Source organism: Candoia aspera, chromosome 4 (assembly GCF_035149785.1).
Source record: "Candoia aspera isolate rCanAsp1 chromosome 4, rCanAsp1.hap2, whole genome shotgun sequence".
In the NCBI taxonomy this organism is placed as follows: domain Eukaryota; kingdom Metazoa; phylum Chordata; class Lepidosauria; order Squamata; family Boidae; genus Candoia; species Candoia aspera.
The window spans coordinates 7,965,953-7,992,480 of NC_086156.1; the positions used below are offsets into that span (position 1 = coordinate 7,965,953).

Here is a 26,528-nt window from a genome sequence, read left to right on the forward strand (position 1 = left end):
ACAAAATATGTCTGTTGCTGCATTCTGACTTAAATACGAGGATTTAGGTCAACCTTCTCCAAATCTGTGCCCTGTAACAACTAGAAAGCACCAGATCAAGGAAGGCTGTTGTTGAACAGTAGATAACCAGTATGAATAAATATACCTGGGAATGTAATATCACTAAATAAAAAGTTTAATCTTCTACTGGAACAATTGTCAGTTGACATATTTCCATCGTGAAGTCTGCATTTTTCTCTGTCCTAATCTACCATACTATACTTATTCCCTTTTACCTTGGCACAATGCCCTTTTGGGGGTATTCTCAGGGCAGTGTGTAAACCACATTTAAGTTTATGAACCACATTTATTATACAAATCTATAATAATATTAATGTAGGATTAATACCAGCTGTTATAGAACATGTTTCACATCTCCTGTTCAGAGCTTTTTTTTTTTAATGGAATCTTGTCTCTCTAAGAATGGATTACCTGGGGTAAGTTACATATCCTTCAAGCACCATTTGTTTAATAATAATAATAAAAAAACAAGTTTATACTGTGCTGGCATTGTACATTGCATGAAAATGCAGCTCAGGATAATGTTCTTTTATTGCCTTTCTCTTGTTTTGGCTGTAGATTCAGTTGAGTAATTGTAAAGAATGCAAAGGATTTAGAAATTATCCCAGGTTTTGAAGACATGGCAGCTAGTTTCTAAGCTCAGTTTCTATCACTCACTAAAACACTTGTTCTGTTCTGGATTTCTGCCAGCCCCTATTAAAAGGATGGAGATTTTGTGGACAATACTAAGAAGAAAGACATCAGTGTTTTAATGGAGCCACTCATTGGATGGATATTAAACTGTCTTGCCAAAGGACTTTCAAGTGTTGGTACAGGAAGCCATATTCTGCACTCAGACTTTTAACTGGGTATTATATAGATTAAAGAATGAATTTTAAACTGCCCGACTAAAGAACTACGCATTCTCCGTACTAGAATCTATGGATCTGTGAAGTGGTACATCTTATTTAAGCACTGTATACCACTGTGTAAAGCTTTATGTTCCTTAGAATTAATGACTGCACTTTGTCTAATGCATAATACAAAAAACACACAACAGTAAATAAAAGTAAGCATTTGTGTAGTCATACAACAAGATGTTAAACTGAGAATACTAAATTGCTTTTGGTATAAATGGCTACAAAGGTAGTCCTCGCTTAACAACTACAATTGAGACCAGAATTTCAGTTGTTAAGTGAAGCAGTCATTAAGCAAATCTGACCCTATTTTATGACCATTTTTGCATTGGTCATTAAGTGAATCACCATGCTCATTAAGCGAACCACATGGTCATTAAGAGAATCATGTGGTTCCCCATTGATTTTGCTTGCCAGAAGCCGGCTGGGGAGGTTGAAAATGGCAATCACTTGACCACGTGATGCTGCAATGGTCATAAATGTGAACCTGTTGCCAAGCACCCAAATTGTGATCACGTGACCGTGGGGATGCTGCGACAGTCATAAGTGTGAGCACTGGTTGTAAGTCAGTTTTTTCAGCACTGTTGTAAGTCTGAACCATCACTAAACGAATGGTCATTAAGTGAGGATTATTTGTAGAGCTACTATGGTTATGACCAAAATAAAAATAAAAATTTCCCTGTATCTTTCTTACATTGATTTGTTGGTGTTGCTAGTTAGCTAACTGCAATTAACAGAAGCATACAGTCCTAGAATTGGTGAGGACAATTCAGGTCCTCGAGTCCAACCTTCTGCTCTGTATAAGGCATCTAAACGAAAGCATCCAGAAGTGATGGCATTCAAATGAAGAAGATCCCTCCATCTCTCTAATTAATTCCACTGTCAAAGTGCTTTTATTGTAAGTAACATTTTCCTAACATTCAACCCATTTGGCTTCTTCTAACATAAATCTTTCATATCTTGCCATCTGGACCAACAGAAGACCCATTGGCATTCTTCTGTGACTCCCTCTTGGGTATTAAAAAAGTGCTCTCAAATTCCCCCATCTCAACATTCCAGATCTTTTAATATTTCTTCACTGGATTTAATTTCTAGTCTCCAATTATTCTTGTTGCCCTGCTCTGCACCTGTTCCAATTTCTCCTATTCAAATCAAAACTAATCAAATCAAATCAAATCACAGCCTTAAGGCCAGATACAGTCAAAATATCTATTTCTCCTATTCAGCTTCTAATCTACTGCTATTCAAAGATTTTCTTCACCAGCACACTCATCAAACAAAATATTCTTCACTTTAAACACAATGACTTTGATTCTTGTTTCTCAAAAGTTGTTTGCATTTGTCTCTGCCTATTTTTTAACCTATCATTTTCAATTTTGTTTCTGTCTTGTAGAGCATTAGCTATCCAACCCATATTGCAAATTGTAATATGCAAATTTGGCAAGTGTTTCTTTCATCTCCTTTAAGTCATTAATAAAAATATTGAAGTATGCAGGGCCCAGGTCTTAACTTTGTGGCATCTTACTCTATAGCTCACTTCAGCTTGATAAGCACCTGTTATTAGGTACATTTTAAATAAAATGCTCAAAATTTAATTGCTGTGCCTTCTGTCCTATACGCTCTAAATCTTCCCAGGTGCTACTATCAAACTGGCTGGCTAATAGCTCCTTGGATCCTCCATTTTCTCTTTTTTGAAGATAAGGACAACATCTGCTATCCTCCTGTCATCTGGAACATAATCACCACTTCTCCAGAATTTATCAAAGGTTGCTACCTAAAGTTTCAGACAGACCATCAGCAAACCAGGATGCAGTTCATCTTGCCCTGGAGGTTTAAACTAGTTCATACTAAATAGATATTCTCAGACCATGTTTCTATCTATCTCAAGCTTTAGTCCTGCCCTTATATTTTACTTTGCACATTTGTTTGATTTTTATTTATTTATTTATTTATCTAATTTATCCCCACCCATCTCCTCCCGTCGGAGGCCTCTGATAGAACACATACCTTCTTACTGGAGAAGAAAGACTGAAAAAATATAGGAAAATTTCTGCTTTTCCCTTGCTTCTGTTAGCATTTTTCTGTCTGAGTAGCTGATATATGGATTCATTTCTCTTTTATTTTGAAAATATCTGAAATATATGCTTCTTTTATCAATCTCTGCTCATTCTAAGCTTTGTCCCTTCTGATATCAACTCTACAACTCTGGGTTATCGTTATCTTGGTGTTCTCTTCCTTGATGACCTTTGTTTCTCTTCACTTGTAGTATTAAAGAGTTCTACAAGCACATAATTAACAAACTGGCTTTCTGGAGCCGATACAATAGTTGTTAACTGTTTCATGCTAAATGAAATTTGATGCATATTTTCTTTTTAAAAAGCAAAGAATTCATCTTTGACATAAATATGGGTAGCTGGGAAAGACTGATATAAATGTTCTTTTCATCTCAGTCCATGCCTCCTCAGAAGTAAGTCTCAATGAGTTTAATGTAATTCTCAGTGAGTGTTTATACATCCCACCCAACCAGAGTTCAGGAAGACTTATAATATAAAGAACTGTAAGATCCTATGAGTATCAAAAACCACTATAGAATCAAGGCAGCTTGAGATCAGTCATCTCATGAACTTCTTAACTGGATGGTGGGCTCTCTGTGCAGTTGAGATACATGGAGGGATATTAGAGCACTGAATAATGGGGGAAGTTTCTGCATAGCCTGAGTGGTAATGAAAAGAAAGAATTGACTTGTAAAAACCAAGCAGGGAATGTGATAAATTTTAGTAAACCGAACTTTAGTTAACTCTTTTATGGTGACTTTTTAAATAGTTGTCTGCAAGTCTTCCTCAAGGGGAAAACATTGAACCTCTTAGCCAAGGACTAAGAGATGCTAACCTTTGTAACACTGAATTGATTTTTATTCCATGTTGAGGGGGCATTTATCCTCCCCAAAGGGTAAATTTGGAGGTAAATTTTACATATTTATTTGCACAGGGAAAGTTTTGGCACATCCTATTTCAGTGTTTCTCAACCTTGGCAACTTTAAGATGTATGGATTTCAACTCCCAGAATTCTAGGAGTTGAAGTCCACACTTCTTACAGTTGCTAAGGTTGGGAAACCCTGTCCTACTTAAACTAGCTGCCAAGTTTCCCTCCTTCCCCCTCACTCTACAGGTAGTCCTCACTTAATGACCATTCATTTAGTGATGGTTCAGACTTACAATGGTGCTGAAAAAAACAACTTACAACCAGTGTTCACACTTAGGACTGTCGCAGCATCCCCGCAGTCACGTGATCACGATTTGGGTGTTTGGCAACCGGTTTGCATTTATGACTGTCGCAGCATCCTGTGGTCACGTGATCGCCATTTTCAACCTTCCCAGCTGGCTTCTGACTTCCTGTACGTCTATTGTGCTGATCTCCTAGGAGGCCTCTTGATTTCCTGGTTCACCTGCCTGTAGAACACAGGACCTGAGGCATTCTTCACTGCATTAAGTAGCCCCATGGATCCCTTTTCCCCATTTCTCCTCCATTTCACTCCAAAGGGAGTGAAAGGCAGGAGAACTGTGGACCTTTGCACTGGAAGATGTTCTGCCTCTCATTTTCAATATTCAATATTTCTTCCTTCCCTATAGCCTAAGGTGACTTTGTGTGACTTTGCAGCCTTTTATCTTGGGATAACTTTGACTCAACGGGACTTAGAACAAATATTGGTTTCTTCAGCTGCTACCAGATAGTACAGCTGATCAACTTCACAGCATAATAACTTGCTGTCAGGGATACAGCATTGCTAGGCAAAGTCTCAGATTGCTGCAGGGCAACTCAGAAGTACATAAAAACCACATAAATCAGAAGCAATAGCCATCCTAGCCTTAGCTCTTCCTTTTCTTTCTTCCTCCACATTTTTCTCTCTGCAAGCATTGCCTACAGGGGTGCAAGAAGAATGACGAAGTCTTCAACAACACACCCCAAAATGAGATACATCCTGTTAGTACTAGTGGTGCTTTTATAGGGACCATAACTTATTCAGGAAGAAATAAGTAAAGGACACAATTTAAAATGTTCACCTTTTTTCAGTGGTGTTAAATTTGTGTTTTGTTTTTAAATGCTTGGCATATCAGTTCTGTGCTAAAGGAAATTACAACCACTTGCATATTGCCAAATGCCGACTTGTGCACTCTCAGTACTTGTAGCCCAGATTGTTTTTGTTCCTGTATTTAAAGAATTTCAATAGCTGCCCAGCTCAAACAATATGACTCTGGCCAGCTTAGGAAAGAAAACAAAATAAAACCACACGCGCACACAAAATAGCAGTAATAATCACTAATACACAGCCTGGATCACATTACTACCTTCTTTCTATGGGAATGTACTCATTCCAGCTCCAACACTTGGGGAAATAACCATATTTTTAAAGCTTCCTGAAGGCTAGCAAGATTGGAACCAACTTTCAACCCACTGAGGTTGTCCAGATCAGAAATAAGACTAGAGCTAAGCTTAGTAGAGGTGCTGCGAGTTAAACCGCTGAGCTGCTGGGCTTGCCAATCGGAAGGTCAGCGGTTCGTACCTGCATGACGGGGTGAGCTCCTGTTGCTTGTCCCAGCTCCTGCCAACCTAGCAGTTTGAAAGCATGCAAATGTGAGTAGATTAATAGGTACCACTTTGGCGGGCAGGTAACGGCGTTCCGTTTAGTCATGCCGGCCACATGACCACAGAGGAAGTGTCTACGGACAAACGCCGGCTCTTCGGCTTTGAAACGGAGATGAGCACCGCCCCCTAGAGTCGGACACGACTGGACTTAATGTCAAGGGAAATCTTTGCCTAAGCTTAGTAGAACCTTGCAAATCTGATTGTGTTTACCATCCCCTCCCTCGGTCAGGGAGGAGCCAATCTGTGTCCATCCTTAAGACTGTCCCCCTTCCCAGGACTTAAAGAAGGCTTCTGACCTTTTTGTTTTTGTAACGGCTTCTGAATATTTCCCTCCAGGCCATCTCCATGACTCTTTACAGCAGCGTTTCTCAACCTCAGCAACTTTAAGAAGTATGGACTTCAACTCCCAGAATTGCCCAGCCAGCCATGCTGGCTGGGGAATTCTGGGAGTTGAAGTCCACGTGTCTTAAAGTTGCCAAGGTTGAGAAGCACTGCTCTACACTAACCAAACGCATTGCAGATCATATTTACAAAAACTGAAAAGCAAAGTGCACATTTTGTCACAAAATAACCACCTCCCCAGCATCCAGGATGGGACGTTATTACAAATATTGTCATGAAACTTCAGAGAGAGAGGGCTTATCCACCCTGCCTGGTTGCCCAATTGCCAGTACAGGTCACCCATCATTTCTGGATGGCAGACATGGATGATGTCACCCTGTACCCAGCCACCACAAAGTCCAGGAACATTTTCCTACTTCGCTTTCAAAGTAGGAGCAAATTCCTATTTTATCACACCAAGCGCAGCCATCTCTTTTGCCCAGGACATGTTACTTTCTCCGAGGTAGGAACGCCCCCTCAACTGAGTCAGTGGTTGTCAGGGTTTCTAATATCATCTAGAGAAGTGTTTCTCAACCTCAGCAACTTTAGGATGTATGAGCTTCAACCTCCATGCTAGCTGGGGAATTCTAGGAATTGAAGTCCACACTTCTTAAAGTTGCTGGGGCTGAAAAATGTTGATCTAAAGCTACCTTAATAGTATTCCTGCAGTAATGTAAAATGCAAAGCGCTGTTGGTTCACAACACCTGGCAGAAACAGGTTATTTTTCTTTCCCTAAGCTTACTTTTCCACCTTTTAAAAAAATAGTAGATTGTTTCATCCCTTCTCCAGGCACCTGAAGCAAAAGGCTTTTACCCACTCAACCATTCTCATTGAATTTGATGGAAAAGTAATTGCTTTCCTTCAGTATTGCATTTGTGTTTACTCTTGATGGTATGAAAGTTCAGTCTGTAGTTATTAATTATTTTATGGTTCCTTAGTACAGGGTGGCTTAGGGCGTGATGAACACACTGTTGCATTAAGTTAGCTATGCATTTACTGTATTGGAAGAAACATGAAGATCTAGGATTAACAAAAGGAGGGAGATGGACTTCAAACCACTCCCACAGTTTCCTTCCTAGGGTGGGATTGGTTGTCAGGTAAATAGCTGATAGTTGAATAATGACAATTACATCAGCTGGAGCAAGGCCCTAATCTAAGTTTATTTGCTTGGCTTTATAAAGCATGGATGAGTGAACCCAGGTGAGACTCACTACATGCAGTGTTAGCTTGATATAGTTGAAGACACAAGGTAAGAGAAGAAAATAGTTCAGGTGATGCCAACAGCTAGAAATACCAGGAAAAGATTCCTCATTTCTGCAGGGGAAACCATCAGATGAAGAACATTAATGTTCACACTAACTGGATCTTATTTACATGGCTGATATGACAAGCATGCCTGCCTACACACTGGTCCAGTTGTCTATCTCCTCCTGCTCCTTCTGGATGAGAAGCTCTTAGAATGGGGAAGATTTTCTCAAGTTCCTTGTTACAGGAGGATCATTGCAGGGTGATATTTTTTATCCACAACAGCCACTTTCTTTCTTAGATATTGTGAACTCTTTAGGCCAGTCCGATTTCAGATTGGCTGCAGAAATTCTAATTGACTAAAACTTGTGTCACACACTGACATACCAAAATTACTTTAGCCATTGATCTATCTCAAGCACTTCTGTAGCAATTAAGCAAGAACATTTGTGAAATCTTAACGGACAACCTGGGCTGCGAAAGGTCATTGTTCTTTTACTCCTGGTGTTCTTCAGCTTTCAGAATTGTTCATCAGCATAATGTGGCTTAGTAGAAACACGTAGAGATGGTTTTATAATGAACAAGTATTTCAGTAGAAAGAACAGATTGAAATCATGTAAAATATATAGGAAATATTCCAGATTTAGCCAGAAAATACATACATTTCCGCAGCTTTAGAGGGGAAAAAATTAATTGGTATCAAATATCTGCTACCAGTGTTGTAGAAAAACCTCTTTGTATTGAGAGGTGCTAAGAGATCACCTCACAGTTTGCCATTATCAAGAGGAGATGCTGAGGCTGATAACATGCCAAAATAGCTTACTTGAAAATCATTTGTGCTGATATAAGAAGAGCACAGTAAGAAATTAGTCTGTGGCTTGGAAAGGGCAAAAGGTCGTATAGAACATTACAATGGATCCCCTGATCTTTTCCTCTACTTGAAAGTGATTGGTGCAGACCATAATAAGTAAAATAATAGGATGGAATCCATAAGATGTTAAGTGAATATCATTTTCCGCTGGGATTCCAATGCCTCTTCAGCACATTTAATTTTCTCCCAGATGAACCTCATGCTTATTTCAAGGTAGATGGAATGAGACAAGTGTTTTGGTTCTCTTAATTTGGCTTTTTGATCTATCCTGACTTTGAAAGCAACAGAACATGCTAGGTGGATTGTATGCTTGTGTGCCTGAGTGATATATAATTAAAACATTTATTATCTCCTGGATTGACAACTTCAAATAAACGCCTTTGCATCACTGTTAGGAAATGCTTGGTCTCAAGCACCATTTGAGTTCTAGAAGATAGGGAAAAGAATTCAAGATAAATTATGAAGCCACATTCTCCTTGAAATCTTACAATTTGAACTGCAGCATAGGAAGAACCTTCAAAGGCACCTCAAAATTGTCTTTGTGGGTGGGAAACAAAGAGCTTTAGGAATATCTGCATTAGGCAGGAAGAGACAAGAATGAAGTGCTATTGTAGATGTCCTGCCCTTGCTATATTGGCCCCATATGTAACACTTCATAAATGTCATGTTTGTCCTTTGGAGATGTTTTGAAGGTGACTTATCATCCCAACACAATGTGATAAAGGGCCCACAGTGAACCAAAAGATAAAGCTGGAATCATTTTATAGCAACAAGCAGCCATTACAAATACAGGCCTGTAATCCTTAATCTCCTAAAAACAAAGGGATGGTGCCAGACAAGTGTGTCATTAGGCAGAATATTAGTTGTGGGACACTTACACGCTCCTGGTCCCATTGGCCCCAGCAGATCTCCATTCTAAGGGGAAGGAAATCCAGGGCTGGACCTCTTCAATGATCTTACAGTTGAAGGCAGAGGAAGAAATAATCCACATAGGACACAAGGGAAGGGAGGGTCTCAGGCCTATGAATCGCTGCAAAGCTCTTGTATTTCCATCCAGTTTTTCTTTTCTCCATGTCACTAAAATGAAAGAAACATTTCATTTTAAGGGAGCTTGTGAACATTTATGGCCTGTTTCTGCACTGAATCTGGGCAAGTAATAAAGCTAATTCCAAAGCAGCTCAGTTCTAGTTCATTACTCAGCATCATAACTGGGGTTTTCATTGATAATTGATCCTTTCTGATTAAAAAAAATGAAAGCCAGTGGAAGCAAACAACACCTGTTACTGCGCAATGAAAATGAATTCCTCCAATGACCGATTGATGGGCCGATGGATGGTTTGGTTGATTGAAGCTACAAGCCAGAACAAACTTGCATCAAAAGGGCTTGATTATGATGCAACTTTCCACAACCCGAGGCACTCTGGATATGTTGGACTACAGCCACCATAATTCACTGTAGAATCAATGCTCTCTCCCTCTGTCTGAATGAGTATTGTCACCCATCCCATCTGGAGAATGCTAAGTTGGCTAAGACTGCTCAAGACGGCAAAAATAAAGCAAAACAGCTTTATTATATCAGAGCTACCTGGTTGTAGGACAAATTAAAGCTTAAATGTTAGGTTCACTTACTTGGCAGTAAATCCTTTTATACTCATTGAGGCTTACTTCTGAATAGTTAAGTACTGGCTTGCATTGTGATGGTCATTAATTACAGAGACCCGGGTTTTGTCTGCGATGGACATTCTCACCTCTAAGATGGCTCCCAAATAATTAACATGGAGCTCAAAGAAGACAGGAGTTTTTAAGGTATCTTTGGAATTTTGCCAGGTGGGAATGGAAAGTTTATGTGTTAACTGTTAATACATGATAACATGTGACTTCTGTGGGTTTGGGCTTAGGATATATTGTATGTTGTCAGGTAAATGCATCATGGTGGCAGCAAGCACACCACTTGTAGCAACTTGATTGATTTATTGACTATGTGCCATCAAATCAGTGTTGCGTCTTAGTGACTACATTGACAGACATTTTTCAGGACAATCTATCTCCAACCTGGTCTTTCAGATCTTCCAACAGTGCAGCCATCACACTGTAATTGAATCTATCCACCTGGCTGCTGGTCATCCTCTTCTCTTTCCTTCCACCTTGCCCAGCATTATGGGCTTCTCAAGAATGCTGGGTCTTCACATGTTGTATCCAAAATATGGTAATTTGACTCTGGTCATTGGTGCCTCAAGTGAGAACTCTGGATTGATTCATTCTGTGACCCACTTGTTGTCTTGGTTATCCATGGTATTTTCAGGAGTCTTCCCCAACACCGAAGCTCAAAAGCATCAATAAACTTTCTATCCTGCTTCTTCAAAGTCCAACTTTTGTGCACAGAGAGTGTCATAGGGAAAACCATTACCCACATGATTCTGACATCTGTAGGTTTACACACATCACAGCTTTGAATATCTTTTCCAAATAGCAACTTGATAACCAAGTCTACATCAGTCTTGGGCTCAGAGACATGGTCTATTAATGGTTTTATGGCAAAGAGTGATTTATCGTTTGTAATTATGCCCCAGTAGTGTTGAGGCCATGCAACTGTTTGATGAGGCCCTCCTTCTTTGCACATTTGTGCAAAGGCAAGGAGGGGATATAAAAATATAATAAATCTTTCCATCACCTCTTGTGAGCTTGAGTCTCTTCAGAACAAGGGTTTAGAATTGTGATATTTACCAGCAGATGATTTGTTTTTTAGTTGTCCATTTAGAGCTCATGTAACTGGACATGTTGACATTATTTCTTGCGATCTAGATAGTTCAGTGGCATGGCTAGCAAGAAATGTCAAGGTTATGTGCAGTGGCAATTAGACATGAGAGCGTTTCCATGACCACAGGCCCTGACACGCTCGCACGCTAAAAGCAGTGAAAATGGACAACATTCTAACATCTCTTGCGCAGAGTTCCTTTAGAGAGAACTAATTTGCTCCCTGCAGTTCCAAATCAGTGATTCACTTCAGTGCGTATTTTCATCCTGCTAGAGAGTGGGAAGAAACAGCCACCACTGAGACTTACTTCAGTATCAGAACTTTGCATGGTGGCTATTTAAGAGAGCAGGGCAGAGACTGATCTCTCTCAAAGCAATTTTGTAGAAGCATTTGAGGAAGCTTTACCGGAGAACCATCAGCACGGGGCCCCAAAGTAGACAAAGTCAATGAAAAACCCCATCCACATAACTTTGAGAGTTACCATCTTGGATATTTTTCAATGTAACACCAACCGTGCCTTTGTAACAAACTCCTGACCACAACACGGTAAAATATAGGTTCTTATAATATTTCAGATATTACAGGTGTTCAAGTAATTCAAGTGGAAATAAAGATGCTGAGATATTGTCCTTAGCAACATTGGTTCACCTGCATAAAACTACGAAAATGCAGGTGCCATTAAAGTAACATTTTTTTTAAAAATGATAAGAATGTTCATGACGAATACAGGTGTGTTAGGGGTTATTTTGAACTATGTGAAAATCCTCTGAATGTGATTAATATTTTAAATTATTTACTTGAATAGAATAAGCTCCTTCAAATGATTCATCACTCCCTCGGGACTTCAGTGAGAACTAACATCCTAGCTGGCATTGTTGGCAGCATTTTCTCTCCTTTCCCAATGCTAATATCATCTTCCTCTTAATTTTATCCTCACCAGAGTTGCCAAATTTGATTTCCTGGGTCAAAGATTTATGCACTGGCTTGCTATAAATTGGTATGCCTGACAGTAAACAGGAAGCTCAGATCAAAAGTTGAGGAACAAGGGCTGACAAAATAAACTCTCATTCGACAACAGGAAAAGGACATTTTGACTTTTCCTCTGGTGCTAGCAAATTAATGCCTGGGTATATTTACAATGGATTAGAACCGTGTGATGGGCTACTTCCCTGTTGGCTCTAGTTATAACTGTGAATGCGGCCTCTGGCAGGCCGCAGTGCCCTCATTATTGGTTACTCCAAATTTAGCTATTGCTGGGAGCCTGTGCTCCAGTAGCATCAAAGATCTGGTCTCCATAGCAATGAAACACAGCCTGAGGACTCAGCAAACCTCCCAGTCAGGTGCAAGGTGGAAAGATCTCACAACAGCCGAAGGTGGATTAATTCACGCTTCTACAGCAGAAGAAAATGAGCTTTTATGCCTTTGTCCCCCCTCAATAAATGCAACTGAACCTGTGTTTTCTTTTTTTGCACTAGGTTTTGAGCAATCATCTGTGTCTGGACATTACTAATCCCATTTTTTCCCCTCTCTCATTTTTATTTCATTCTGCAGATGTACCGGCATTCATATACTGCTTTTTATGTCCTTAGAAAACTGCCTAATGGGTAAGTGATACAATGAAGACTATTCATTCCATGCGTAGGCTGTTTGGCTTATGTGGGATAATTGCGGAGGGCGACCCTACGTATGAGAGCCAGTCTGGTGCAGTGGTTAAGGTGTCAGGCTGGAAACCGGGAGACTGTGAGTTCTAGTCCCACCTTGGTCACAAAGCCAGCTGGGTGACCTCGGGCCAGCCACTCTCTCTCTACCCTAGGAAGAAGGCAATGGCAAGCCACTTCTGAAAAACGTTGCCAAGAAAAAAACTGCAGGGACTTGTCCAGGCAGTCTCCGAGAATCGGACATGATTGAACAGATTAAAAAAAACAACCTGTATACTGAGCACATGTAAACTATTCCCAAACTCTAACCATTAAGCAGAACTTGTAATAAAATAATGAGGAAGTGATCGCCTTTTTTCCACGCATTCCAGGATGCGTGGTGGAGCTGCAATCATGCAATCGTGGCCACCATATTGACAGTTTTGACACCTCCTCCAGGAATACTGCTGCTATGTTGCTATAGAGTTTAACGGTTAATGGCTTATTCTATGGATAGCAGCGAAGTCTACATTTGCTATGCCATTAGTCTTTGCCATCACATATTCCATTCTTAAACTGAGTCTTTCATTTATGCAGGAAAAGAAAAGGTTTTTGCTTAGCTTATATTACGTGAACTCAGCCAGCATGGTTGGTAAACCACAAATTGTGTCTTAGTATGTTCTGCAAACCCAGCCAGTTGTGGCTTTTTCCACCATCCTGCTTAAACAAACTCGACTTAGCCTGATGCATAAACCTAGCTATTGAGATAAGACGGTGAAGGAGCCTGCATCCACATATTGCCTTCTCTTGTTACAAGGATGAAATCTCAGCTGGTGTCCAGACTTCCTCCTTTATGACGTGATCCTGTGTTGTCTGCAAGATTCTGTGATAAAGCTGATCTCAGAGGAGGTCTGATCTGTCTGCAAGTAGATAAACAAAGGGAACTGCTCTGGGTATAGAGAGTTAGAGGCATGAGAAGCCAATATATAGATTCTGTGCCACAGTGTTATTTTTTTGGGACCCAGACAGAGAGTTACTGGTAGCTAGAAAGACCTAGGGGAGGACCTCTTCTCCTAGGTCTTACTGGATGGACAGAAGCCCATGGGAACAGGGGGTTCTGCAGAGGCCCATATCCTAAGACATATAGGGTTTTAAAAATGACCATCAGCACCTTGAATGACACCCAGAAGGTAACTGGTCACTAATACAACTCCACAAGTAGAAGTATTATGTGGGGATACTTCATCTCTTCTCTCACCATTTGGGATGGTCCATTCTGACCCAGTTATATGGTTTTCAAAGGCAGCCCTGTGTAGACCACTTTCCAGTATTCTAAACAAGAGAGAAGAACCACTACTACACAGTGCTTGGAGGTGGCTCAAGAGGGCACCATGATCATTTGCACAATGATGTCATGATGCATGTGAGATGATTGTGGCTTACTCTAGATGCCTGTGTCATCTTCAGGGAGATGGTCATCTTCTCGGCCGTGGTCCCTATCTTTGAAACAGCTTTCCCCCTGAGGTTAGACTGTCCCCTGTTGATTTTTCAGAAAGTTCTTAAAATGTGGCTATTCTAGAGGGCCTTGGGTGCAGAACTACTCTGAGCCAAGATGCCCCCCATTGTTGGTTTGTAGGTATGTTCTAGGATGCAGTTCTTGGCTGAAAAATGCTTAATATGTATGTATGTATGTATGTGTCTTTCTTTCTTTCTTTCTTTCTTTCTTTCTCTTTCAGGGTAAAATATACACAAAGTGTATATTTTGACATAAGGTACATACAGAAACACCTATTTTGTGAAAAATGAATGGCTAAACAGCCTCTTCTCAAACATATGTTTAAATTAAATTAAAAATATTGCAAGCTGCTGCAGGGGCAGCGCAGAATGTGCAAAAAAGGCACCAAGCAAAATAGCCTGATCCATCCATTAAATGCCTGTGGCTCAGAACTGGTCTCCTATTTCTAGATCTGGCTTGGCTTGGCATATTTTATTAAAATGCAGTTAATTGTGATCAGTGGCCAGAGGTGATGAGAAAAGCCATTTCATATGTATTGCTACTGAACCAAACGTATATGGGCTTTTTAATCATCTGCCTTAGCATTATTCTTAGCAGCTGTGCTGCCATCTGTAACCAGCACCTACGTATTGCAGTCTGAGAGCTTTCCATCCTTTGGAGTGAAACCAGGGCCACTCCACAATCATTATCCAGAAGAACACCTTTTATTGTCCTTATTTTTGCAACAGGACAACCTCCTGAATGTCCCTGCTTTCAGCAGCAGATGTTCAAATTAAAGGCTTATTAGCAGTGCTGGAAACAAAACCTCTGGCCACTCTGGTCTCCTTCCATTTGCTTTTCTGTTCTTTTCCTGAGTTTGGGAGTGAAGTTCGGGTTAAGCCAGAGTGCCATCTTGTGGGCTTTCTGATGTCCTCCTTTTCTTACCGAGCAAGCCATACAGATAAATACAAATAATCAGACCAAATTCCAGTGAGGGACTGAATGTTTTGAGCAATGGAAAACCTAATTTTCAAGTGGAAGAAGAATCCGATAAAAGCTTGCATGTTGGTGTTCAGTCATGCAGTTGCCTATGACTCTTTATGACCTGTGGCCATGGTTTCTCCAGGACTTTCTGCCAGGGACTGCTTCTTTGAGTTCTTGAAAGCTCACCCTTATGTCCTCAGAAGTACTATCCAGCCACCTTGTCTTTTATTAGTCTCTTTTTCATCGGCCTTTGATTTTTCCAACAATCAGGATCTTCTCAATGGCTCTTGTCTTCTCATAAGGTGTCCAAAATATTTTAAGTTTTGGCTTCATTATCAGTGCTCCCAGTGAGCAGTCAGGCTTTATGTCATCTCATGGTGAATGATTCATTCTACTTTTCTCCAGCGCCACAATTCGAAGGCAACCATTTATCTTCATTCAGTTTTTCGTCTGGTCCAGTTCTTACAGCCATATGTCACAACCGTGAAAACGATAACTTTGACAGTACGCGCGTTTGTTGCTAGTATGATGTCTCTGCATTTTAATATTTTGTCTAGATATTCCATAATTGCTCTCTCAAGTAGCAGATGTCTCTTTCTTTCATGGTTAAATCCCTGTGAATTGTTTTTTTTTAACCCTAGGAAGATAAAGTCTGTTACTACTTCAGTTACTGGCTTTGGATTGGCAATGCCTGTTTACATAATCTTAGTTTAGAGGGGAGGGGGTTGTTTGTTGTGGTTTGTTTGTTTGTTTTAAGTTTCAGCAACAGAGCAGTGTTTGAACTCTTCTTTCACCTACAACATGGCTCTTTAAGTCTTCCTTGCTTCCAGCCATTAAGTATCATCAGCATATCTGAGGTTGTTGATGTGTCTCTCAGCTATTCTAATTCCAATATCTGTTTCCTCTGGTCCAGCATTTCTCAAGATGTATTGTACACATAAGTTGACAATAGACAACCTATTCCTTTCCCTATTCCGAATCATTTAGTTACTCCATACTCCATTTTAACTGTTGTTCCATGGCCATCATACAAATTCTTAAAGGCAGCTCAGAACACCCATGTTATTTATGGCAATCTACTCTCCGTTGTAGGGACGCGGTGGCGCTGCGGGTTAAACCGCTGAGCTGTCGATCGGAAGGTCGGCGGTTCGAAACCGCGCGGCGGGGTGAGCTCCCGTTGTTAATCCCAGCTCCTGCACACCAAGCAGTTCGAAAACATGCAAGTGTGAGTAGATTAATTGGTACCGCTTCGGCGGGAAGGTAACGGCGTTCCGTGAGTCATGCTGGCCACATGACCCGGAAGTGTCCTATGGACAACGCCGGCTCCAAGGCTTAGAAACGGAGATGAGCACCGCCCCCTAGAGTCGGACTCGACTGGACTTTACGTCAAGGGAAACCTTTACCTTTTTACTCTCCGTTGTGGTCTATCAGTCAGCATCCACCTGCATCTCATTGTGGTTATATTCCATGGAAGTCATTTATAAGGTTCACATTCTGTGTTCAAACATGATGTCAGCTCTTCAAGGTAGGCCAGGTCTGGGAAGAAGTGGCAAGGACTACCAAAACTCTATTGTTGTAGGGTAGAGTTTCTCAACCAGGTTTCCGTGGCACCCTCAGGTTCTGCGAGAGGTCACTAGGGGTTCCCTGGGAGATCACAAATGATTTAAAAAATTATTTCAAATTCGGGCAACTTCACATTAAAGAGGTAACTTTCATTCTTTATTTTTAGTTTAAGAGCACTGTGAATGCATATATGCAGGCCTACACATGAAACAAATATAATAATTTTGTAACTTGTGGCTGATATTAGAACCTGAATGTGCAGGGGTTCCCCAAGGCCTGAAAAATATTTCAAGGGTTCCTCCAGGATGAAAAGGTTGTGAAAGGCTGTTGTAGGGCATGCTGGCTGGGGGATCCTGGGAGCTGAAGTCCACATATCTTCAACTTGCCACAGTTGAGAAATACTGCTCTATCCACTTTTATACCATTCAGAATCAAAGCTTTGAAATTTCTTTTTCATGCTTCCTCCTTTCCCAAGCTGAGAAGTCCTTTCCTGCCTCTTTAATCTGCTAATGGTCCTTGCACAGCTTCGCCAACTTAATCTCTGTTTTCCTCCATGCACAGTTCCTCAATTAGTTCATTTTCGGCATTTGCAGAACACGTTGAACTAAACTAGTAAAGGAAGGACTGGGTTCTCCCAAGATGTTAAGCTAGAAAAAAAAGTTCTGAAAGTTAAAGTGAACCAAACTTTGTGATTGGTATGAACCCAGAGTGACTATCCAGTTAATTATAGTAAGTTTCTATACTGTCATTATCTTTATTATTGGTAGGATTTATAGCCCTCCTGAGAGTGACTGGCAATCTTGTAAAAAATACAGTAGTTCAGAAATTAAAAAGGCAAGACAGTAAAAATCTACATTCAGCGTTCAACACAAAGTTTCATGTGTTTTCAGACTGCAAGACTTATGAATGTTATCGCTGATCTTTTCCTTCTTGATCATAGCTTATTAAGTTATCATATTTTAAAACATGTCAAAAATATCAGATCTGAGGTGCGTCTTATGGATTAGAGGTGAAGAGTAAATTTTATGGCAGATATCACTGGAGGCGTTTGAACAGAAGCCGGATTGCCATGTTTTGGGTTCCGCAGTATCAGATTCCCCAAAGGGCAGGGGGTTGGACTAGATTATCTCCAAGCTCCCTTTCAACCCTTCCATCCTGTGGTCTTATGTTCAGATCTGTCAAATGTCATTGCTTTTGTTCTTCGTTGAATTCAGAATTACATTTAAGCAGGCCTGGCAGAGAGAAGTTGCATCCTGGTATTACTAAATGTAGAACCGTGAGTCATAAATATAATTAATACATTTGTTAATGAGCTATTTATACCCCTCCTTTATTTTTCACCCCGAAGTGATATACAAAGTAATCTAATTACATGTCCAGGAATAACATCCCAATTCATGGTATAAAATGGCACACTAGTGTACTAGAGAACAACCAAACCTAGATAATTAGACATTAAATTCTGCAAAAATAAAAGGTTTTATTTTCAATCTTTCCCCAAAATAATTTAGCAAGGGGACCAAACACATCTCATTTGGACGGTCTTCCAAGGACTGAGCAGCTGTTGCTTCAAGACAGGTCATTGTCTCTGGACTTGTATGTTAAACCCTAAGAAATGAGATTAGGGCAGTGTTTCTCAACCTTGGCAACTTTCAGATGTGTGGACTTCAACTCCCAGAATTCCCCACCCAGCCTATATACATACATACCAGACCTAATAAATGGAAGCTGCCAATAATAGAGGCTACTGCTGAGTCCCAATACAGGATGAAACCAGTCAGACAGTGCCTCCTAGTGGTCAGTAGTAAATAAAACAACGTATAAGAAAAAGCTATAAATTCCCCATTAGGGGTGAGGTCTTGAAGCCTTTAGTACAAGGCCCAGATAAAATTAATACCTGTAGGCTTGCTAGTCTGAGAGTATAAGAAGAAGAAGAAGAAAGGTGGGGGGGAGGCATATCTCCATAGCATCTAATTCCTTAGCATTTGGGGGGATGGGATTTGATTTGATCAACAGTGTCCCAGCTGAAATTGTGGCTGAGTTTATCTGTGTCAGAATATTAAACGAAACTTTGCTATAACGAACAGTGACCTGGTTCAGGATAAGCACGATTCAGGCAGTTTTCTATGTGCCTCAAACCTGACATTTTGTTAAAAAAGCAGTATTAATGAAGGATGGATAGTGAGAGAAAAGGCATTCCAGGTCATTATGCAGAAGTCTGACTTCCTTAATGAGCTGTGATACTCCATACAAAGAAGAAATAGAAATGGACAACCGAAATAGATCTCAGCTCATGATGCCAAATTAGTCATCCAGTTGCTGCATAAAATTATAAAACAAGCCCATCCAAAATGTCCCTTAATAGTGTAACCCAGAAATGCATGTTTTTTTTCCTTGCACTCTTTTTTTCTTGCTTTGGTAAAAATGTCACAGTTAGTTTGGAGTATGACCAGGAATTGTCATTATTCCCTGAGAATGTAATTTCTTCAAGAAATTATTGAGACATTGTTATTTGCCAACCTTTGTAGCGTGATGGGCTAAGCCTGGACAATATTTCTCTTCCAGAAGAAGTTTCTGTAAGACGCTCAGGAATCAAAAGTTTGTTTACTCATCTTACATTAGATTTTAGCCCACTTTGCATCCAAAATGATCTCGGAGAGAACATTATCAATAAAACCCAAATATTCTCCTATTCCATCTCTAAATTGATTGTGTATCTGAACTGCCAAACCAGCTAGAAGGTGAGTTTATATACATAACAGTGTGTGTCCTCTCCCACAGGACCCACAACACAACAAAAGTCAAGGAACCCTGCAAAAAATTGTATATGGTGAAATCCTAATTTTCTTCTGAACGCATCATTTCATTGTGTGGAAAATTTTGGCTTTCTTAGTATAGTTGAGTCATAAGAGACTGCAAGACAGGCCTCACTTAGAGGGAACAAAATCTTACCTTTGCTAGGAAAACGTCTTCAGATTTAGGAGAAATCCACGCTGCAAAGCGTAGAACCTTGATCCATGTCTGGCTAGTCACTATAACCAAATAGATTATTCGGCAAGTTATTATTTTCTTCTTGTACATATCCATTGCAACACTTAAGAAGGGGGATGAATAAAGCTGTATGACATCTCTTTTTATATTTGAAAGGGAACTTAGATCTGATCGCTTTGTTATGGTCACTGACCAGATTTGAGCACAGTATAATAAAACTGTCAGAAATGGAGCCATAAAGGACAAGTACTAGAATGCTAACAGGGGAGATACTGGTCAGTTCAGAAGTTGCTTTCTTTTGCACTGTGCTAAGAGTAAGTTATGTGGTATAATTTTTTCACACACACACACACACACGGATGACTTTTGAGAGCTAGGCAGTACATAAATTCCAACTAAATAAAGATCCTGGGAGAAATTAAGTAAATGAAAAGCAAGGTAATTAACATCATCACTGCTGAATGGTTAAATAATACCATTAAGTTCAAATTACCTTGAACTTAAGAGGAATCCAAGAGACAATGCCGTATTCATTGCTATAGGTACACCACACCTCTTTGTTTATATGCCAAGACCCTACAAATGAATGATCAGAGAAATGAAGGAAGTAGACTTTTCGAAGCTAAACCGGGCTGCGTTTAATAGAGGTGGAAAAACCAAAAGAACCAATAGAAAGTCAAGTAGAAACAGGCAGGAGAGAACGTATTTATTTGCCCCTAAACACTTACACATTGCTGGCTTGTGGATTGACCTTTGCCAGCCTTTGTACTTCCCAGAAGTCTGGACTTCGACTCCCAGAATTTTTGGCAATGATTATGCATAATTGTTCTCCGTATATCTGGAGGTAATAGATTGGGAAAAGGCGTTATGGATATTAAGATGCTTCAGCTTCACCCCTTCTCCTGCACTTACATTTGAAAGGGAGAATTTCGTCAGCTGGAGTTCACAAGATGCTGCTGCCAGTTGTCTTGTGGGTACACGAGAAAAGAAAATCAGCTACTCTGTGTATTGAAGCCAAGTCCTCTTCTATAGCTGGCCAAGCTACTGTATATCATACCTTCGTTGACTGTTTGGGGACAACTATAGATGGATTCCTATTTTCTAAAAAGGAATCCACTGGCGATGACAATTTTTTTTTAAAAAAGAACACCCTCAATTTTCAGCCGCAGTCAGATTTAAGCATAAGCTAAGAAGGCTACAATTCAGGGCCTCACAATCTGAAGCGGCTTCTCAAAATTTAGAATGTTTTTCATTTGTTACAGTTTTGCTATGATTTCATATATGAAAGTCTCCATAAATTAAGCCTTCCTGTGGGGCTCACGTGACACCTATTCAGCGTCATTACGATACACTTCTTCCCGCATGCATTCACACCTTCCGCTCCAAGAGGGCTTGTTATGCATCTTGGCAGCCTCCTTGCCATGTTCAACAGCTACACAGCCTTATTCTCTGCCAGCACTTTCCAAAGGGAATCTCTACAGCTTCCTCTGTCTTAGGGCCTCACCATGTCTACATCTGACCTTGTTTTCAGCAGTTTGGAAGCCCAGAGGGAAGCAATGTGTCTTAACTGCTTTTCAGAAGACAGAGAGAGAAGAAACCAACCTTAGCTCTTGAAGGAGAGCTTTCAACAGCATAGGAGTGGAACTGGAGAAAGCCCATCCCTGCAGGTCTAACAGGACCTCCACAAACAAGGGCACCCTTTTTTTTTCTTTGCAGCTCTTAATGGTTGGTGAAGGTTGCATCAAGAGGATGATCCTTCCGACCCTGAGCTGTTTGGGCTTTAAAAATGCAGGAGCAGCACATTGAACTGAGCCCAGAACTATTGGAAGGACATGATCACAAGACCATGTACTAATTAAAAGTCAGGCTTCTGCATTTTGCAACGACGGCAATTTTCAACTGGTTTTCAAGGGTATCTCACCATTGAGCTCACTGATATTTAACTAAGCTATGCACAACTGTTAGTAACATATGGCTGCGAGAGCTGGACCATAAGGAAGGCTCAGAGAAGGCAAATAGATGCTTTGGAACTGTGGTGCTGGAGGAAAATCCTGGGAGTGCCTTGGACTGCAAGAAGATCAAACCAGTCCATCCTCCAGGAAATAAAGCCAGACTGCTCACTTGAGGGAATGATATTAAAGGCAAAACTGAAATACTTTGGCCACATATTGAGAAGACAGGACACCCTGGAGAAGATGCTGATGCTAGGGAGAGTGGAGGGCAAAAGGAAGAGGGGCCGACCAAGGGCAAGATGGATGGATGATATTCTAGAGGTGACGGACTCATCCCTGGGGGAGCTGGGGGTGTTGACGACCGACAGGAAGCTCTGGCGTGGGCTGGTCCATGAAGTGACGAAGAGTCGGAAGTGACTGAACAAATAAGCAACAACATGCACAACTGTATACAGATCAGATTAACTAGGAAGCATTCACAGCTGATGCCCTATCCCTGATTCTGCAATGTACCGATTGCTAAAACTGCAACTAAGATCCTGGGCAAGGGTAGGATAAGCCTGGTTCCTGAAGGACAAATGAATCTGCTATCAGAGCTCACACTTTCCTTTTCTACCCAGGATGATCAGAAGGCTTTTCAGGTCAGCATGACCATGCACTTTCAGGAGGAACATTTCTTTGGGGGCGGCTTGTGCATTCTCACAACCGTTAGGATTTCTACAGGAATGAAAGGATATTCGGTGCTTATTCATGCACTTTCCATGTTATGTTCTTGAGTTCCCACTCCTAACTTAGTGTTTCACAACTATATTAGTAGTATTTTTTTAAAAGCATGTCCTTAATGACTGGAAGGAGTAGATAAAACAGGGTTTTGGGGAAAGGGAATGTTTGTTGTTGTTTATTCGTTCAGTCGCTTCCGACTTTTCGTGACTTCATGGACCAGCCCACGCCAGAGCTTCCTGTCGGTCGTCAACACCCCCAGCTCCCCCAGGGACGAGTCCGTCACCTCTAGAATATCATCCATCCATCTTGCCCTTGGTCGGCCCCTCTTCCTTTTGCCTTCCACTCTCCCTAGCATCAGCATCTTCTCCAGGGTGTCCTGTCTTCTCATTATGTGGCCAAAGTATTTCAGTTTTGCCTTTAATATCATTCCCTCAAGTGAGCAGTCTGGCTTGATTTCCTGGAGGATGGACTGATTGGATCTTCTTGCAGTCCAAGGCACTCTCAGAATTTTCCTCCAACACCACAGTTCAAAAGCATCGATCTTCCTTCGCTCAGCCTTCCTTATAGTCCAGCTCTCGCAGCCATATGTTACTATAGGGAACACCATTGCTTTAACTATGCGGGCCTTTGTTGTCAGTGTGATGTCTCTGCTCTTAACTATTTTATCGAGATTTGTCATTGCTCTTCTTCCAAGGATTAAGCGTCTTCTGATTTCCTGACTGCAGTCAGCATCTGCAGTAATCTTTGCACCTAGGAATACAAAGTCTTTCACTGCTTCTACATTTTCTCCCTCTATTTGCCAGTTATCAATCAAGCTGGTTGCCATAATCTTGGTTTTTTTGAGGTTTATCTGCAAGCCAGCTTTTGCACTTTCTTCTTTCACCTTCATCATAAGGCTCCTCAGTTCCTCTTCACTTTCAGCCATCAAAGTGGTATCATCTGCATATCTGAGATTGTTAATGTTTCTTCCAGAGATTTTAACTCCAGCCTTGGATTCCTCAAGGCCAGCTTGTCGCATGATGTGTTCTGCATACAAGTTGAATAGGTAGGGTGAGAGTATACAGCCCTGCCGTACTCCTTTCCCAATCTTAAACCAGTCTGTTGTTCCGTGGTCTGTTCTTACTGTTGCTACTTGGTCGTTATACAGATTCTTCAGGAGGCATACAAGATGACTTGGTATCCCCATACCACTAAGAACTTGCCACAATTTGTTATGGTCCACACAGTCAAAGGCTTTAGAATAGTCAATAAAACAGAAATAGATGTTTTTCTGAAACTCCCTGGCTTTTTCCATTATCCAGCGGATGTTGGCAATTTGGTCTCTAGTTCCTCTGCCTTTTCTAAACCCAGCTTGTACGTCTGGCAATTCTCGCTCCATGAACTGCTGAAGTCTACCTTGCAGGATCTTGAGCATTAAGGGAATGTTAATAGATCGATATTTATTATTAAATAGTACAAACAGTATTCTGTTCTCCAATCAGCTCACATATTATAACCAAGGAGAAAGTTTTTTGCTATGAAGGTTGGTTCCTGATCTCTCTCACACAAAGAAACACACATACGCACACAAGCATATTCACACACACACACGCTATAAAGAATTAAAAAACAGAAGTGGCCTTGGCTTCCACAAATTAATGGGCATGCAATGGGCAACGAGAGGCTCTTATGCTATTGTTCTTATACTGGGGCTACCAAATCTGGCCTCTGAAGATCTCAGTGACCACTAGATAGCAGCAAAGTGATATTTAAAAAAAAAATCTCTGTGACTTTGTTGCCATCTACAGGTAGTCCTCGTTTAGCGACTGCCTTGTTTAACGATCGTTCACAGGTACGACGGGGGTGAAAAGTAACTTTGTGACCAATCCTCGCATTTACAACCTTTGCAGGTCTGTAAAGCAAAGGAAAGCTGAAGTAAGATCATAGGCACAGTTGCAGTTCCACTTACCGAATGCTTCACTTGATGACCAAGTTGCCAGTCCCAATTGTGGTCACTAAACAAGGACTACCTGTATTCACCATCTGGAGTCGTGCAGCCCATATTCAGTAGTCCTGTCTTATACAAGAGAGCTCTTTCTTCCCTTGGCTTTTTACACACCATGTAGTCTTACCCACTGGTTGTATGGGGTCAGCAATAAGAAAAATGCTGGTAAGCTTGTGATGAACCTGGGGAGATAAAAACCTCGTTCTTCCAAGGATTTTTTTTTAATGATCATTTGGATGTAAACAATCCTTAAAACCATCCTGGCTGGGTCTTGCATTAAGTTGGTGAAGTTTGCCGTAAAGAGCAAAGAGTAACAAACACAACTGTGAACTTGTGAAAGTAGATCCCATCAAGGGTCGTGGAGGTGCATTCCATCTGCGGTGGGCTGGGACAGGATCTCATTTAAATCTCCCAATGTTTTATTTGTTTACAGGGAGCCTCAAAATCTCTACCCTCCCGAGGTTAGCAATGCAAAGCTTCAATATGCAGGATGGGGACCCAAAGGCCAGCAGCTGGTAAGAAACTATTCACCATGACCGTTTGTCCTCTTTGCGGCAGAGTCAGTCACAAATGTGAATGAAAGGGATTGCGTAAGGCCTCGCGGTTTGTTTTGCTGATTTAACTGTACAGCCCCGTTGCTTATAGGGCAGGACTTAATTCAGCACTAACAGCAAGACCATTTTGCGTTTCAGCAAACAGAAGAATTTGTACACCGAGAGCCAGTATGGCAGAAGGGGCGGGGCTATAATTGGGAGACTCAGATTCCAATCCCTCCTTGGCCACAGAAGCCCCCCGGGGACCTGGGGCCAGTCCCTCCCTCTGAGCCCCAGAGCCTGGGTGGTGCGGTGGGGAAGGTCCTGGACTAGGAGTGGGGAGATCCAGGTTAGAGTCCCCCTTCAGCCACAGAAGACCACTGGGTATGATGGAAAAGCTAACAGGTCCTGGGAGACGAAGGAAGAACGCCATTACAGGAAGGAATGTTACAGAAAAGATTTCTTAGTCCAGGGAAGGGAGGAACCTTGAGACAGAGAGAGGTAACTCCACCTTACTAATATTCAGTACAAGCCTGCTTTGGCAGGCTTTCAAGATTCTGTTACGTTACCCAGCTAACAAGAAAGTGAATTCCAAAATGATAAAATCGTAGGGGTGGAAGGGACCTTGGAGATCTTCCAGCCCAACCACCACCACCACCACCTTCCCCAAATCCAGGGCAGGAATATTCATACAACTCCAGACAAATGGATATAAAGTGGGTTTTGTTTCCTGAATTTGCCAGGCTTGCAAGGTGTGGCAACCATCTGGGAACCCTGCTTGGGGGCAGGGATGAGATTCAATTTCTGAACTGGCCGAGGAGACGTAATAGCAGACAAATACACCTGTGGTTGCTTCTGGTTCATTTTACTATATGTCAGCTTTGGGGCTTGCCCTGAGCTAAGATCCTGGTTTGCAAATGTTTTTTCTTGCCAGTCATGGAGCCTTTATGGCAGGTAAAAGCAGGTGCTTCCTACGGTCTGGAACTGCAAGTCACTATACCTAGGCTGGCTTAAAGAGTTGGTGTATAGACATTTGGAAGACTTCTACTCTAGACCAGGGTTTCTCAACCAGGGTTCCGTGGCCCCCTATGGTTCTGAGAGAGGTCACTAGGGGTTTCCTGGGAGATCAAGATGTATTTAAAAAATTATTTCAAATTTGGGCAACTTCACATTAAAGAGGCAAGTTTCATTCTTTATTTTTAGGTTAAGAACACTGTTAATTAATGCATATATACAGGCCCACCCATGAAACAGATCTAATAATTTTGTAACTTCTGGCCTATATTTAAGCCTGAATGTGCAGGGGTTCCCCAAGGCCTGAAAAATATTTCAAGGGTTCCTCCAGGGTCAAAAGGTTGAGAAAGGCTGGACTAGAATCTTGTTCTGAATCATATTCTAGTATTAACAGTTAATTTATTACAGCATTGTTTCTCAACCTTGGCAACTTTAAGACGTGTGGACTTCAACTCCCAGAATTCCCCAGCCAGCATGGCTGGCTGGGGAATTCTGGGAGTTGAAGTCCACACGTCTTAAAGTTGCCAAGGTTGAGATACACTGTATTAGAGTGTAGGACAGGTTTCTAAGAACCTGTCTTTGGATAAGGAGCAATTACAGAGAGGCTCTTCCCACATGTATCCCTCTAACTCTGGGCTGCCTGTAACCTGTGGTCCTACCTGGAAGACAGAGAACTTACCTGGTGTTGCTGCCTTTTTAAGTATTCCCCTGACCTGCAATAGCCTGCTCTGCCCTTGAGCTTCTCAAGGCACCAACTCTTCAATAGGAGAACAGAGTGCCAGTTGCAATTCACAGTATC

At 41.2% G+C, this 26,528-nt stretch overlaps 1 protein-coding gene across 2 annotated transcripts in view; it reads left to right on the forward strand.

Moving 5' to 3' along the window:
- Nucleotides 1–26,528, forward strand: part of DPP6 (dipeptidyl peptidase like 6) — a 446,699-nt gene that overhangs the window by 337,585 nt on the left and 82,586 nt on the right. For both annotated transcript variants that reach the window (XM_063303370.1, XM_063303369.1), the window contains exons 6-7: nucleotides 12,405–12,457; nucleotides 24,616–24,697. In XM_063303370.1, coding sequence (XP_063159440.1) covers nucleotides 12,405–12,457; nucleotides 24,616–24,697 — 135 coding nt within the window. The remainder of the gene's footprint in view (nucleotides 1–12,404; nucleotides 12,458–24,615; nucleotides 24,698–26,528) is intronic.